The sequence below is a fragment of the Sphaeramia orbicularis genome, chromosome 19 (genome assembly GCF_902148855.1).
Source record: "Sphaeramia orbicularis chromosome 19, fSphaOr1.1, whole genome shotgun sequence".
NCBI lineage: Eukaryota > Metazoa > Chordata > Actinopteri > Kurtiformes > Apogonidae > Sphaeramia > Sphaeramia orbicularis.
In genome coordinates, this window is record NC_043975.1 from 24,137,471 (window position 1) to 24,154,956 (window position 17,486).

The 17,486-nt window shown below is 39.0% G+C and overlaps 1 protein-coding gene and 1 non-coding gene across 2 annotated transcripts; both read right to left on the reverse strand.

Moving 5' to 3' along the window:
• Positions 1 to 389: 389 nt before the first annotated feature.
• Positions 390 to 16,270, reverse strand: fbxw10 (F-box and WD repeat domain containing 10). Its single transcript, XM_030163235.1, has 13 exons — positions 15,742 to 16,270; positions 14,054 to 14,200; positions 9,504 to 9,634; positions 8,361 to 8,477; positions 8,164 to 8,270; positions 7,782 to 7,985; positions 6,248 to 6,369; positions 5,203 to 5,357; positions 4,968 to 5,110; positions 4,447 to 4,605; positions 3,349 to 3,440; positions 3,148 to 3,267; positions 390 to 1,282 (listed from the first exon to the last, which is right to left on the reverse strand). The coding sequence occupies exons 1-13, from the start codon at positions 16,238 to 16,240 to the stop codon at positions 591 to 593; spliced, it is 2,688 nt and encodes an 895-aa protein (XP_030019095.1). The 5' UTR covers positions 16,241 to 16,270; the 3' UTR covers positions 390 to 590.
• Positions 16,271 to 17,378: 1,108 nt separating this feature from the next.
• On the reverse strand, positions 17,379 to 17,449 carry trnag-ccc (transfer RNA glycine (anticodon CCC)). Its single transcript has one exon. It is a non-coding gene; the product is annotated as a tRNA-Gly (tRNA).
• Between the last annotated feature and the right edge of the window lie 37 nt (positions 17,450 to 17,486).

Consider the following 17,486-nt stretch of genomic DNA (forward strand, 5'->3'; position numbering starts at 1 on the left):
CTGCTCTGTATTTGCTGTTTTCATTTTACACCTTTTGATGTAATCAGACAATAAAAGGAAACTATCCTGAAAAAAAGAGAAGATACTCTAAAAAAAAGAGAACGCTCAGGTTACATCTTCTCTCCCCTCATGTGACATAAAAAGAATTCAACATTCTTTCAATTAATGAAAAACCCTCATTGAAAGGATTTATGATATATCCCACTTTAACCTCCTGAGACTCACCTATGAGTTTTTTGTCCACTTTTGGAGACAAGAGTTCTACAGATTGATGTATTCATAAAAAAAAAAAAAAAAAAGAAGAAGAAGAAGAAGCTGTCCACTACAAAGGACATTAATTCAAAAATGTATCTGAAAAAATTGTTATGCTACTTTCACTTAAGACTGTTTTCATGAAAAAAGCTCAAACTTGTACTTTCCTGGGTTTCATGAGGTTAAATGATAACTAGACCTATCGTAACCATAGGATGAACTAGGTGGTACAATACTGACCCCTTGTGGCTCTTTATAGTTTGCATTTGCAGACATTCCTGGGTCAGACTTCTATGTAAAATGTAATAGAAATGGTGCACACATGACATTCAGCGTCTTCACAGTATCTTCTTGTCTTTTTCCCTCTTGGACGGCTTCTTCTCCCAGTTCTGCATGTGTTCCCTCATGGTTCTGACGTAGTCCTCCTGCTGGGTTGCGGTGAACAGCCTAAATTCTGTGCGCTCTTTGAACGGATCCACGGGGCTGATCTTTGGTAAGCCAGCGGTAGTTTTCACGCAACACTCCAGATTAGGTAGTGATCTCACCATGATGTGTTCAGGAGCATGTGGCTCTGCTTTGGCACTTCTGGTGAAGGCACTTGTAACTTTCCTCTGTGAGTCAACAGTGTGAGGCTTGGATTCTTCAGACATTAAAGAGTGTCTCATCATTCTATCCGGGGCAGTGGAAACAGCTCGTCTTAGACCGACAGCTCTCTTCAAGCCCGCCGAAGAAGTCTTGGCCCTTTTGGCGTGATCGTCATGTGCGTGCCGCCGTGGACACTTCAGTTCTAAACCCTGGATGTTGGACTGAACCTGAGGAGTGTGAGGGCCCCAGGAATCCCTCAGCCTGGCGTTGAGCTCCATGTTGATGCTGACTTCATCTGTGCACTGAGCCTTTTGGATGGCGTTGACTCTCAGGACGATGGAGTCACGTGTCAGTGGATGATGTGGGCCCCTCTTCTTAATTCGTTCAGATGTTGCCCTCTCGCTCAGCAGCAGTGACCTTTTCACCATCTCGTAGCGCTCTGCAGCTGCAAACATTTCATATACAATTAAAAAATGAATAAATTATGAATCTGCATTTTTCTATTGACTTAGTAGAGAAGAGCATTACATTCAATGTTTTTTTAATATGTATTTTTTTTTATATTTTTTGTATTTATTCAGTCATCATCCATAATACAGAAAATACAAACAATGAGGTTGATTTCAAGTCAACTGACTGTAAATTATGTTGAGACTGAATAGGCTTAGGCAGAAGCTAAATGCTTATATACACTTTTATTCTAATCTAAACCAGCAGTGGTGTATAAAGTACTGGAAAGTCACACTTGAGTAGAAGTACAGGTACCCTACCAAAGCATTACTTTGGTAGATGTAGTCACCAACTGAAATTCTACTCAAGTTAAAGTCTTTAAGTATCTAGTATTTACTGTACTTAAGTATATCAAGTAATCCACAATTAAATGTACTCAAGTAATGAAAGAAAAAGTACAAGTAAATGATAATACCGACCAAAGGCAGTCAGAATTTTGAATATTACACTGTTGCTCACATCAACACGTTGAGTGTGGACCGTTGTTTGCACTTGTTCATTACAAGATTAGGCCCAATGACAAACCAACTTCCTGACTTTGTTGCAGTCAATCTGAGTGGTGACAACGCCAACACTATACAACACTGCACCAATCCAAACAGCACAAATCATTCCTGCTTGAATCCTTCAAAAATACCTTTCCAAACCAATGTATTGAAAACCATTAATGAATTGAACATCTTTAAATTTATATTTATGTCAATCCATTATTTAACCCCAATAACAGAAATACCTCTTCTTTTCATACATTCAATGGCTTTTTGTACAGTAAACATACAAACACGTCAGAAATCATCCCTGCTTTCTGTATCGCAAAGAACTTTTGAACAGAGTCTTTTGAATAGAGTCTAAGGTCACTTCCAGAACATTCCAGAACATTATTTGCATAGTATTATAATGAAACAAGTCACTGAATTTCATAACACTGGATTTGAGAAACAGTGGAGTGGTGTGCACATAATGATCAGCTTTATGGATGATCATATGGCTAAAGAAAAAATACATACGATCCTGATCTTGTGATTGATATCTGGATAAATGTGGGCATCAATCATCATCATATTAACAATCTACTGAAAAGGTGTGTTTTATTTGTCTTGTATAACACAGCACTTTAGACAATTAACATGTTTTTTAGTGGATTTTTTGGCTTCTTTTATTTTGCTTCTTTTTTCAATACCTTTCATGTCATGTGACTCCAAATCTAGACTAAAATATAGTTACTCATGTTAAATTTGCTATCATCTTCTCAGAACCTCTAATATCAATGTTTTTATAGTAAAATCTGGCAATATATTCCATGATACAGTCAGGTCCATATAATGTTGCCCCTGTACACCACCACGGTGGAAATCTGTGAAATGAGGAAATTCAGATGAGATTGACATGTGAACGTTGAGCTTTGGTTGTGTGGAGTCCAGACCCTTTATCTGCTTAATTGTGCAAAGAATCTACACATGAAGTTGCTTGTCAGTCAGTTGTCCGATTACTTTTGAGCCTCAGAAAATGGATGTTTAAAATGGTTCTAATTCCTACATGGTTAATTCAATAAATCCCTTGAATTAGAAAATTTGACTACATCTTGATTTCTTTATTTCACATTCACTGTGTTACTATCCAAACACTTATGGATCTGACTGTACTGGACAGTGATTTATAACTATAGACTTCACCTTTCTTATAATTGTGAGATCCTGATTCTGAGGCAATTTAATCATAAATGAATCTTAATTACAATATAACGTCTACTTTTTTTTTCTTTTTCTGTCAAGTATGCAGTGTGCCTCTGTAAGACTTTACCTTGACATTTAGTAGAGGCAGATGGGAGGTGGGTCTGGTAAAGTAGATCAGATCTGTCTGATTTTCCATCGTTACAGTCGTGCATTTTGTCAGAGGGTAAAGCCACTTGTGTTGTGTGATCTGCTGGGACAGAGGCGGAAATTAACTTTCTGTTCACGTCTGCAAAATCCTCAGAAATCCAATCCAGCTCAGGTACTATACCTTTTAGTCTGGTGTCTGTTGACTCCATGTAATCCCAGTACACTTTACCAAACTGGTAGAGCTTCACACTAGATGAACTGTTCACTAAAATACTAAACAAAAGTAGGGAAACAAAGAGAAGAAGATGTCACATGCATGGGTGGATAGAAAAGTCTAGTCTACATCCAAACACAGGGTTTCTGCAGGGATGTACAAATTAAATGTAGACTTTTCAGACCTGGTTGTTAGTGAAGAGTGTGTAGCTCTAGGTCCAGACTGTGGTGATGTTCTTATCGTGTTTACTAGTGGCTTTTAACAGCAAAGTTATGTTTTTCTGACTTTCAGTGGAACTCTGATCCCTTTATGCACAAAATTCTGAATGTCTGCCCCAGTCCAATTCATAGCTGGATGATAATTTGTTATTTTCAAGCTTCAACAACCAATCATATTGCATTGAAATTAGGCTTAGTAGCAACAGAAACAGCGTAACTATTAGAAGTAGGTGGTTTTTATTAGAGGAGCTTTTTTCTGTTTTGTTTTTTATATATTTTTCTAAATTTTGAGATTAATGCAACAATAGAAATAAACTTCATCCTGCTCCTTTTTGAATGTTTTCCTTTCTTTTTATATAAATCTTTTTGTGGTTTGGTTTTAATTTTTTTATTTGAAATAAACAAACAAACAAACAAACTAAATCTAATCACATTTTAAGACCTTTCAAAATTTTTGATTAAAATCCTGGCTATGACCACTTATCTTATTAGTCTTATTGTTGTTGTTTTTTTTCCTAATTTCCTGGAAAATCTTAAAAACCTCATCTTGCACTGAACTGGACCTACAAACTACTTATGAGTTGTGTCTCCACAGATAAATAGACTTATCAGAGCAGACCAGGGTTTTTAGGAGAGAGATGGTTCTTCCTAGACTCCTGTTTTTACAGGAAACACGTAATTACAGTATTCAAAAAGAAATAGCACACCACTAGAGTGCTAAGAGTCAGATTGTTATATTTTAGGCTTTTTAAGGACCCACAAAAACCCTGTAAACACCACAATTATCAGAATAAAGAGTCTTAAAATTACATGGTACTCAACAATCTGTCTTCTTTTTCAGGCTCACCTATTTTCGTGAAAATGCAGTGATAATATACGACCTGCTTCTGTCTCTGCTGTGATTTCCCTGAGACAGTCTCCTGTCAGAAAATTAAATATGCGAATCTTTCCATCTGCACAGCCGGTGACAACACGAAGGTAAGTAAGAGTCAGAGATTTCACCTCCCTGCGAAGAGAGAGAGAGAGAGAGAGAGAGAGAGAGAGAGAGAGAGAGAGAGAGAGAGAGAGATTGTCATTGCACATGATTATGCAATGACAGAAATCCCTGTCACGGCAGATAAAAGTATAGATACAAACAAAATAGACTTAAAGTATAAAAATATAAACATTATAAAGAAGTCAAGTTAAAATGGTAATATATGAAAAATATGGAAATGTGTATAAGTATCTGATTAGTATTAATGCACTCCATGTTCTGAGTGGGTACATTGTACTGCATTGTAACAGTATAAATATAAGCTTCCTGCTTAAAAATATTTGAGTAAGAAAATGATGGTAAAGTAATCACAGAGGGCTTCATTCACTTACTTTGGGTGGTTGAATGTAATAAGATTCTCTTTGGTGTCACAGTTGATGCTCCACGCCATGACCTGCCCGTTGGAGTCCCCAGACAGAAGGTACCATTCATTAAAGAAAAGGCACTTGACTGAGCTCCGGTGGGCATCAATCACCTTCAGGAAAATACATTTTCATCATGCAAAGAACTGATTCTTCTCTATTTATGAGTGATGGAAAAATAGGATTCATATCCAAACACTCTCACCCTGAGCAGCGAGGCGTTCTCCATGTCCCAAATTTTGATGAAGCCTCTATCGCAGCTGCTGTAGACTTTTGTTGTGTTGATCTTCACACACCTGACAGAGCTGTGGTGCTTGAAATTATAATCCTCACATCGTTTCCCTGTTAGTAGACTCCACACTGGTAGGGTTAAAGTTTAATCAAGTTTAGTTTTCTTCTTTTTGTATATCAGAAAAGGTTCACACCAAAGTCCTGACACTTTGATGAGGGTTTCTGCAGGTTTTAACAAACTCAATTTAACACTTTTTAAGAAGAATTGTGCAGATCAGTCTTTCTCAAATGGGGGTACGTGTACCCCCAGGGGTACTTGGAAGAAGCCCAGGGAGTACTTGAAATTTTTCTGGAAAAATACATTGAATGAGTCATCATGTACTGAATACAAAATAAATAATTAAAATTAATGCTGAAATATAAAACACAATAAATACGTTCAAATAATAAAATTGACACTCCTGACCTAATTTCATTTCTATATTTTTTAAAAACTTAGAGGCCCCCCCTAAGCTTTGGTAACATTTTAAGAACAATTCTATTTAATATTATTCAAGATCAGTTAGTGTAATCAAGTAATTCTTTTTTGTTGATAAAATGTTCATTTATTCAATTATTTTTCTTATCAATGAAAGATGGCACTTTTCAGTTTATATTTTGCACATAAAATGTACTTATTTTGAATATATTAAAGTTAATATAGGTTGTTTGTTTACAAAATTTTGAAAATATAACATACACCTTTGGCACCTTTTTTTCTCATTTTTCATTCAAAAATGCTGAAGCGAGAGTTTGGGATACTTGGATAAAAAATATACATTTCAGGGAGTACTCCACTGTAAAAGGTTTATGAACCACTGGTGGAGGTAATTTAAGGATTATTTCATATCTCACTGTGCTGAGGCTGAGCTTGTGGTGTGAATACAGAATAATGCGTTGGCTTGTTATGGCTGTTTGGGGTTTTTCTGACCCAGATCTGTCCAGGACCTGCAGGAACCCTGTCCTTATTGTCTGCTTACCTTTCACAGTACAGTCTTTAGCCCCTGAGACAAGTCTATCATCATGGACGTCCAGGCAGTACACCACACCAGAGTGACCATACAGCGCCATCACACACTTGTCTGTCCTTAAATTCCAACATCTGCAGGTTTAATGAGACCATGCATACAAGACCACCATGTTAAAAGACAGAAGATGTTACAGGGATTCAGGTTGTCTGTGTAAGAAATGGATAATGCTGTCAAAACAGCATCAAATTAATCTGAAACACAACAGAGGAATATATAGTCACGTAAAAAAATTTTAGACCACCTTTGTTTTCTTCAATTTCTTGTTAATTTTAATGCCTGGTACAACTAAAGGTACATTTGTTTGGACAAATATAATGATAACAATAAAAATAGCTCATAAGAGTTTAATTTCAGAGCTGATATCCACCCATTTTCCACGTTTTCTTGATGATAACCAAAATCACTTCAGTTCTTACATCAATAGCTATGGCATTGTACTGTCAAAAACAGTGCTTTTAGGCATTCCATGTTTTCTTTTCAGTCTGTTTTAGTCACATGATACACACAGGAGTTAGTATTTGATGGCATAACCATTGTTTTTGATGACTTTTGATGGTATGATAATTTTTTTCTGTGACTGTAGAATGGAGCGGCTGAGTGAGCAAAGCTGTGCAATAAAGGTAAGAGTGAGTAATCACCACCTGAGTCTGGACCTAGAGCCTATCCTGACCAGGGCTTATAACCGATAAATTATTGAGAATTGTGAAAATTTGATGGGAATTTTAATGTTAGAGTTAGTGTCATTTAATTTTCGATATCAAGATTTTCACTTTGATGCAAATATTTACTGATTCCCCAAATCAATCCGTCTCCATGACTAATATTTGGTATCTGTCCTAAAAAAATCAATCAACAATAGGATAGATTCGACAGATATTTCAGACAAAAGACTGTATTAACCCAGTGCTACTTTTGTGTCAATTCTCAAAAGTATTGTTCTCTCTATTTAACCTTTCTTGAGTGATTTATTACTAATTATTACATTTTACTGTCTGCATTTTGTGTTTTTAAGTGTACATCAGGTATTTTCCTATATATGTTTATTAAAATTCAGACTGAAGTTGAGGGTTATTATATCAAAAACAGAGAAAATTGAAGAAAAAGTGACTTTTTCAGCAAAGATATTAACTGAGTATAAAAACATGCATCTCCATTCACTGTTATTGATCCAACTCCATGGATCTTACTGGTGAATCAGTGTTGTAGAAGATGACGGCGTTTCCACGGTAACATCCAAATGGGTCATATCTGATGACCATGAAAAGATTACAAACTGCATTTTACACCCGTTATTTACATGTATTGATAGGATTAGTGGATCAACAGTTTAGCTCAGTAGATGCTTTTGGCTGTTTGGGTCTTTATGGGTCCATTTAACACACAACAAAAGATTAGTCATTATTCTTCATCAGTACTCATCATCTCTATGGCTTATCTGAGGTTCTTAAAAACATCATTGTTCTGAAACAGTCCTCCTCCTCACCTTATAATTGCATCACAGCCGGCGCTTATTACCAGATCTCTGTCCTCACAGATCAGAACTGCTCGAATGCTGCCGACATGACCCTTCAACACGGCAATATTTTTTGTTTCTGATGCCACATAAAGTAGGTGCACCGCCTTGTCCTTGGAGCCCACAGACATAAACGATTTGCCTCCATAGTCCACCACACGATAAGGGTCCTCTCTGTCCAAAGCAAACACCCCACCACATCAAGTGGAGACTGTAAATATGTGTTTAATTCCACTATTAGATCCTATCATTAAAGTGTTTTTTAATCTCCTATATAAACAAATTTATAAGCTACTTAAAACACATAAATTCATCAATTTACCAGCCTGTTAAAGAAAATCAAAACACTTACTTATTCAGCAGCACTGTGGTAAAATACGCACCACAGTAAACATTTCTCTCCTCCATTTTCACTGCTTTGGTTTTGACGTCAGCACAGGCAGTTTTAAAAGATTTGGCCTAAAATACCAAAAATGAAATTATGTTGCAAAAACAAAAGTACGCTGTGCAAATGTAAGCTGTATTAAATTAGGGCAGTCATGTTTTAACCTTGTGGGTGGAAGAATGAATGTCCTCTCTGTTCCACGACACGTCTGCATCCTCGATAGGTACGAGGACTTCAACGATGTTGGCATAAGTCGGACTGACAATGTTAACATCTTTGTTCTGTTAGAAAAGACAGAAGCGTTACCCAGTGCACTGTTCATTCATCAAAACAGCTGTAAATTCATGCAGTATACATAAGGGTCCGATCAAGTGAAAGTGAACATCAACATGAAAAAGTAAATTTGCACACATCATATATCAAGTGGGCTCATTTTTTAGCTAAAGATCTCTATTTTATGGAACTGTTATCCTTTTTAAAATACCACTTGTAGAAAGAAAGTTACAACCCATTTTATTGATTGTACTTTTTACACCATAGCCACAGCTCGAATTTGACAGGAAAAATTATATCTAAAAAAATTTGAAAATTCATTCAGCCTGTTGATTATATAGATGATTGTCAAGTTTCAAGTATTAGATTTTCTTTATTTTGTAAATATTATTGATATTTATGAGTTTGAACATTTGTGAGTTGCTTAAAAGGCCCTGTCCACATGTTACCACATAAAAATACCGATTTTTAATTTTGAAGTTACTTATAATTCAGATCTTTGAGTGAAACTTTCAGAAAATAAAGATCTTTTGATACATTTTGGGTGATGCATACAATGGTAAAGAGTCATCCACGTGTTACTATGGCAACCTGTCCACATGTTACCACATTCTCATGTCAATAAAACAGAGACTTCTCAATATTTTACTCCAAAATTCATTTTCAGCATAGCTGAATATAATATCTAAAATATTTTGTCCTACTTGATATCAATTTCTGTCAAGAACTGCATGTTTTGAATGTTTGCGTAAAGCTTAAAAAATTGATGTCCGTTTCAAGTCCAGATGTTGCCCAGCAGTAATTTAACATTTTTCACCTAAAAATTTTATCTCCCCAAATTTTGTCATACATAATGTTAAAGTGCTTATAAATAGCTATTCAAATATGTATAATACATGCATATAAGTTACTCTGCTTGCATGACAGAGACTGTTGAACATGAAATGTGTCCACGTGTTACCACTTGATCGGACCCATAAAAAAAAACTATTAAAAAAGCTATATTTTCAGTCAAATAAGTTACATGGTCCTACCTTGATCATCATATTAACTTTCTGATCAAAGATTCTTCTGAATTTGATTTCCTCCATGGTTTCCTTTGCGAGGAGCTGCCAGTACTGACAAACCTTTAAGCAGCATCTCAAACTATGCTCATCTAAAAGGCCTTAAAAGCACATACATACATCATATTTAGATATAGAAAATGTAGGGCAAGTAAGACATTTTATTTCAAGACATTGTCATACATTTACAACAAAGTGCAATACAGATCAGTGGTGGATAAAAGTAAATTGATTTCTTTCTTTCTGCTGCAACTTGGCAGGGATTTGTTGTTCTAATATCTCAATTGTTTTTATTGCTACAGTGGGTTACTACTTTCACTATAGTTATGATGTGATGTTTCTTTTCCACCTTTTATCCCACTTTTATTGGACTTAGGTATTGAACTTAGTGACTTCTACATTTTAATTATTGTCTATGTTAATTATTTCTACTGTAATTCTATATTATCTTGTATTATTTACCTTTTTGTGAGAGTTTTTCCACATTTTTTTCCATCTACATTCTGTTCATTTTTGCTTGGTTAATTGGTGATGATGTTGCACTGATCAGTTCTGAGTGTCCTGTCTGCTTTGACTGTCAATGCACTTGTTTATAAAAGTATAAAAGTACTACATAAATAACAATTAAAAATCATTGTTGCATTATTAGACAGTCCCTCCAGGATTTCGCGGGATTTCTTTTTGATTGTTGAGGCCTGAAATGCCTGATTTTGCGGCAGCTTTTCCAAAAAATTGCAGTGAAAGTTGCGATGATTTGAGGCTTCTTTTATTAAAGTCACAGGAACATGGGCATTTGCAAATTACCTAGAACAGTCTTTTTTGAGTTTTTAGCCTTAAAAAGCACCAGGAAGCAGTGATTTTAAACAAAACAGGCTTTTTTCATTCATTCATTTGTCTGTTTTGAGCAGCCAATGAGAGCGTAGCGTCACAGAACACCAGCCAATGAGAGCGTAGCATCATAGAACGCCAGCCAATCAGAGTGGAGTGTCACAGAACGTCAGCCAATGAGAGCACAGCGTCAAAGAGCGCCAGCCAATGAGAGTGGAGCGTCACAAAAACGTTAGTCAATGAGAACACAGCGTCACAGAACGTCAGCGAATGAGAGCGCAGCGTCACAGAACGTCAGCGAATGAGAGCGCAGCGTCACAGAATGCAAGCCAATGAGAGCGCAGCATTACAGAACATCAACCAATCAGAGCACAACGTCACAGAACGTCAGCCAGTGAGACTGGAGCATCACAGAACGTCAGCCAATGAGAGTGTAGCATCACGGAATGCCAGCCAATCAGAGCGAAGCGTCATGGAAAACCAGCCAATTAGAGCGGAGCGTCACGTAACGTCAGCCAATCAGAGTGGAGCGTCACAGAACAACAGAAAATGAGAGCGCAGCATCAAAGAGCATTAGCCAATGAGAGCGCAACATCACAGAACACCAGCCAATGAGAGCACAGCATCACAGAACGCCAGCCAATAAAAGCGTTGCGTCACAGAACGCCAGCCAATCAGAGCGTAGCGTCATAGAACATCAGCCAATGAGAGCGCAGCATCACGGAACGTCAGCCAATGAGAGCGCAGCGTCACGGAACGCCAGCCAATGAGAGCTTAGCGTCACAGAACGCCAGCCAATAAGGGCGGAGCGTTACGGAATGCCAGCCAATGAGACCGCAGCGTCATGGAACGTAAGCCAATAAGAGCACAGCGTCACAGAACACCAGCCAATGAGAGCGCAGTGTCACAGAACATCAGCCAATGAGAGCAGAGCGTCACAGAACATCAGCCAATGAGAGCGCAGCGTAACAGAATGTCAGCCAATGAGAGTGCAGCGTCACGGAATGTCAGCCAATGAGAGTGCAGCATCACAGAACACCAGCCAATGAGAGCGCAGTGTCACAGAACGTCAGCCAATGAGAGCGCAGCGTCATAGAACGCCAGCCAATGAGAGCGCAGCATCACAGAACGTCAGCCAATGAGAGCGCAGCGTCACAGAACGCCAGCCAATGAGAGCGCAGCATCACAGAACAATAGCAAATGAGAGTGCAGAATCACAAAACGTCAGCCAATGAAAGCACAGCGTCACAGAACATCAGCCAATGAGAGCACAGCATCAAGGAACATCAACCAATCAGAGCGGAACGTCATAGAACGCCAGCCAATCAGAGTGGAGCGTCACAGAACGTCAGCCAATGAGAGCGTAGTGTCACAGAACGTGAGCCAATGAGAGCACAGCGTCACAGAATGCCAGCCAACGAGAGCACAGTATCACAGAACATCAGCCAATGAGAGCGCAGCGTCACAGAACGTCAACCAATCAGTGTGCAGCGTCACAGAATATCAGCCAATGAGAGCGCAGCGTCACAGAACAACAGCAAATGAGAGTGCAGAATCACGAAACGTCAGCCAATGAGAGCACAGCGTCATGGAACATCAGCCAATGAGAGCGCAGCGTCAAGGAACATCAACCAATCACAGCGGAACGTCACAGAATGCCAGCCAATCAGAATGGAGCGTCACAGAACGTCAGCCAATGAGAGTGTAGTGTCATGGAACGTGAGCCAATGGGAGCGCAGCGTCACGGAACGTCAGCCAATGTGAGCGCAGCGTCACGGAACACCAGCCAATGAGAGTGGAGTGTCACAGAACGTCAGCCAATCAGAGCGGAGCGTCACAGAGCATCAGCTAATGAGAGCACAGCGTCACAGAATGCCAGCCAGTGGGAGCGTAGCGTCACAGAACGCCAGCCAATCAGAGCGCAGCGTCACAGAACACCCGCCAATGAGAGCGCAGCGTCACAGAATGCCAGCCAATGAGAGCGCAGCGTCACGGAACATCAACCAATCAGAGCGCAGCATCACAGAACGTCAGCCAATGAGAGCGCAGCGTCACAGAACGTCTACCAGTCAGAGCATAGCCTCACGGAATGTCAGCCAATGAGAGCACAGCATCACAGAATACCAGCACATGAGAGCGCAGTGTCACAGAACATCAACCAATCAGAGCACAGCGTCACAAAACGCCAGCCAATGAGAACACAGCGTCACAGAACATCAGCCAATGAGAGCACAGTGTCACGGAACGTCAGCCAATGAGAGCGCAGCGTCACGGAACGCCATCCAATGAGAGTGCATCGTCACGGAACGCCAGCCAATCAGAGCGGAGCGTCCCGGAACGTCAGCCATTGAGAGCACAGCGTCTCTGAACGCCGGCCAATGAGAGCGCAGTGTCACAGAACGTCAGCCAATGAGAGCATAGCATCACGGAACGCCAGCCAATAAAAGCGTAGCGTCACAGAACGCCAGCCAATCAGAGCAGAGCGTCACAGAACGTTAGCCAATGAGAGTGCAGCGTCACAGAACGCCAGCCAATGAGAGCATAGGGTCACACAACCTGAGAGCCATACCCTTAGTTTTTCTCTTTCCTGTTGTGCTGTTACACAGTTATAGCAAACATTTTTTGCAATAAATAACTTAAATATACAAATGCAATGTAGAACAACATCACTTTCATCCAAATACATGCAGGACATTATTATATTTAGGGTTAGGGTTAGATGGGTTACATGCACACACATACACACACAGACAGACAGGCACACAGGTCAGCCAAACTTGGGTTGCTTTCTATCTAACACATAAGAGTAAACATTAATATTAACACCAAGTTTAATGACTATTTTCGTTTGTAAGCTCGTTTTTTAACTCCACACACAGACTTGTGCTCACACTCCCTCGCACACACACACACACACATACATGCATAATCCACAGAAAGGAAAGCATACCTCCACAGGTTCTTTCTTCTTCTCCTCTATTTTGTTTTCGAGTATATCTGTGCTAACCTTGACCCTTTCAGCTCCTTCTATTGTTCTGGATCCAACAGCCTCTGTCATTGGGACTTGTCTGGTCTTTCCTCTTCCAGTTTCAGCTGTTCTCTTTGCATGTTTTGCGGTTGAAAAGTGTCTGTGGAGCGGCCACTTTCATTCGTGTTCCACCACAATATTGCAGGCAGTGCAGAACAGTATACTTCTGCTTTTGTGTAACACATCTGGAAACTGACTTGCATGAACTTTGGCAGTGATATTTGTCAGTAAATATGAGTGTTTTGAATTGCACATTTCTTCATCTTCTCAACCGTCAACAAGGAAGTGAACGTGATGATGTACATGTCACGTAGACAGGGGTGGGCGAAAGGGGGCTAAGGTGATTAGTCAAATTTGCGGAAAATTTGCAGTGATTGGATGAAATTGCAGCGCCGCGCAGAATTCACAGTGATTGGTTGAATTTGCGTTAATAGTTGCGATCGCAACATCATGAATTCCTGGAGGGACTGATTAGAGCAGATACTTGTAATGTGATAGATTTTACTCCATCCCCTTAGTATCTCTACCCTTGGCAGATACCAACGTATCACCTTGAACTCTTTAATCATTGTGTTACAAATCATGCAGTGAGTAAAAAATAATATCACTGAAGTTTGCAGCAGCAAAACACTTAATCAGCATTTCAGTAATGTTGCAGATTTACCTAAGATCCTCTTGGCCAGATCCACAGGTAGGCACCCTATGAAGTCTCTGTATCCACTCACACCAGAGACAGACTTTGACGACCCAAGTACCACCATTAGAGCAGGGTCCTCTGAGTTTTCCTCATCGTTGGCATCGCAAGTTTCTACTGAAAAGCGTATTCATCAAAAAAGAAGAGATTAGGACACAAGATGCTGGAGACTATGTGGTGAAAATAAAGCCAATCATTTTTGTATATTTTGGGATTGCCCTTATATTGCGCCTTATTGGCAGGCTTTGAAGAAAAGCATGCAGAAAATTTTCAAAGTCCAACTTCCATTCATATTTGAATTCATATATTTGGGAAAAGAGAACAAGGGAATAAGAAATTCATGGGATAAATATCTATTCAGAATATTGTCATTCACTGGTTAAAAAAAAAAAAAAAAAAAAGGATGTACCAAAAATGGAGGATTGGGTAGAGGTTATAGGTGATGTCTATATATATAGGATGGAGAAGCTGACTTTCTTTGTTAGACTTGAATCAGTCAAATTCACCAATTCTTGGAAAAACTGGGTTGATTTTGTAACACCATCAAGAGCTGATTTTACCCGATAAGGGTAGTGTGCATATAGACCCATGTAAACCCTTGGTTCATGTTACACTCTTTAACTGTTCAGTGTTAATCTCCGACAGGGAAAAGAGATTCTGAAAGAAAGGAGGGGGAAAATACTTATTATTTCCCATTAACTTTATTTTATGTTTATGTGTCTATATTTCTGTCTTTGCTCCCAAATATGACTAGGTCTTTTTTTTTACATGTACAGTTGTGCTCATACGTTTACATACCCTGACAGAATGTGCATGAGATGGTCTTGGATGTTCCAACATGACAATGACCCAAAATACAAAGTCAAGTCCACCTGTGATTGGCTACATCAAAAAAAGTGAAGGTGAAGGAGTGTCTATCTCAGTCTCCTGTCCTCAATATCACTGAGCCACTTTGGGGAGGTCTCAAGCATGCAGTTCATGCATAAAAATTAAGCAAAATCTTAACAGAACTGAAGGTGTTTTGCCAAGAAGAATGAGCAGCTTTACCATCTGAGAAAATAAAGAGCCTCATCCACAACTACCACAAAAGACTTCAAGCTGATGTTAAAGGGGCCGATACAGAGGATTAAGAACTAGGGGATGTCAACTTTTGATCAGGGTCATTTGGATAGTTTCTGTTGTCAGTATGATTTAAAAAGAGCAAACACATTTGTTTGATAATAAATGGTTTCACCCAACCATCAGACACAAGTAAAAGAAAAGTTTTCATATTATCATTCATAGTCTCTGAAAAATGACCAAAGAATCCCAAATTCTGCTCGGGTATGTAAACTTATGAGCACAACTGTACAGAAATTATATACATGATATATAATGCTGATAGGATAATGCTGTCTGAAAATTAATTTTAAAAAATGATTACAGACGGAAAACAAGAGAGATCATACTGATAAAAATAACTGTCCTAACTACTAAGTATTCAGAGAAAGTACATATGTGAGTTACTCAGCCAAAGAAATTTGATGAATAAAACTGTACCACTGTATATTGTCCAATACTGACCTCTATCTGTATTAGTAAGAATTACAGTGAAGCTCATTCACAATAACAGTAAGAGAAAGTTAGTTGAGATAACCAGAACACCAGCACAATCGTACCATTAAACTGCAGAAATCCTCTTTTCTGTTGGACCAGTAGCACACTTGTTAAATTTCCGAGCATCCGTAAAAGCTCCGAGTCACAAAGTAAGAAAAGGCTGCAGAGATACCGAGATTTCATCCAATCAGGACAGTTACTGAACCAGTCCCAGATCCCATGGACGTTGACCCCATGAGGTTTTCCATCCGGATCTCTGGGACTCTGCTGCTGAGGACAGGCCGGACTCCTTGACCTGGCGTAGGTAAACAGTGTCCATGATGTTACGTTCAGTGTCCGCTGGACGCTTTCTAGTACTCGGACGCTTCTGCATCGTAAAAGCAAGTCCACTAGAAACCGCCTCTGAAATCCATCCGAGATCCTCCATAAATACTGAGAAGAACCCGGTGGTTTTGGCGCAAACGCACAAGACGGACACATACCGCACATGCCGGCACATCCCTCCGCACCTGGATGCTCTGCGGATGCGGAGACGCTCCTGCTAAATTTGACGGATCTCATTTCGATGCTAAAATATAGCTACATTTACTAGCAGATGTACTGGGTCGTCACTTGTTAGTCGTTACCAGGCAACAGGTTGGCAACATGGTGGGTCACCTGACCAGGTCCCATGGAGACGCACCGTTTCCCATTAATCTGCGTAAATCTCAACACAATAATAGATTCAGGGAATGCAATATACCTTTTAGATATAATCTTGTACCTTAAATCATGTTTGACACAGAGCATGTACAGTTGTAGTTTAATCTTTTTTTTTTTTTAATTATTCAGAAATTACTCAAGAATTGCACATAGATTCAGCACTAGGTAGGGGGAGGAAAGCCCTCTTTTTTTATGTATAAAAATTATGAGCCTTTCACCATAATTGAATTTTTCTTTACAAGGTTCTGATCAATATTTATTTCTTTGCTTTAGTTTTGATTTATTTTTAGCAGAAAAGAATAAAATCCAGTCGCAAATGTATTATTCTTCACACTTTTTATGATAATACAGTATTATTATATTCCATATAATGATCCATATATAAAACAAAACAACCTACATTACTCATTGGTTGCTGGTCAGTTTTAGCGCTGTTAGGGATATATTATCAAGTGTATCACAGCATTCTGCAGAGTCAGGACCATGTGTAGGTCATACAGTTATGCCAGGGAGAAGTGTGGAAGTGGAGTGAAAACTAATACTGCCAGTGGCAGTAATACAGATGATGAGGAGAAAGCATATGAGAGAAGGATGGAAGAGAATTTGGGCCACTGGGGAAAAAAAAGAAAGAAAAAAAAAGGTCAAACATTTTTTTTATTATTCTGAGAAGAAAGTCAGAATTCTGAGATTACAGTCAGAGTTCTGAGGGGAAAAAAATCAGAATTCTGAGATTAAAGTCAGAATTGTGAGGAAAAAAAGTCAGAATTCAGACTTTTTTCTCAGAATTCTGCCTTTTTTTCTCAGAATTCTGACTTTAATCTCAGAATTCTGACTTTTTTCTCAGAACTCTGACTGTAATCTCAGTTTAATGGTACGATTGTGCTGGTGTTCTGGCATTTTACTTGTAAACCAGTGTGATGGGTTGTAGGGTATCTTAAAAGGCACCCATAAATAAAATATTCATTCGATAAAAAGTAACCAACAGTACAAAAAAGCGTGCGCCGCCCGGGAATCGAACCCGGGTCGCAAGAATGGGAATCTTGCATGATACCACTACACCAGCGGCGCCGCTCCAGCGAATCGACCCTGTACTTTTGAAATATAA

Excerpts from the sequence above, each read along its gene's own strand:
- fbxw10 (XM_030163235.1), bottom strand. The coding sequence starts at position 16,240 with ATGAGATCCGTCAAATTTAGCAGGAGCGTCTCCGCATCCGCAGAGCAT. Across the intron at positions 8,271-8,360 it reads TTCATTCTTCCACCCACAAG|GCCAAATCTTTTAAAACTGC; the intron begins GTTAAAACATGA and ends TTGGTATTTTAG. Across the intron at positions 5,111-5,202 it reads AGAACGCCTCGCTGCTCAGG|GTGATTGATGCCCACCGGAG; the intron begins GTGAGAGTGTTT and ends ATTTTCCTGAAG.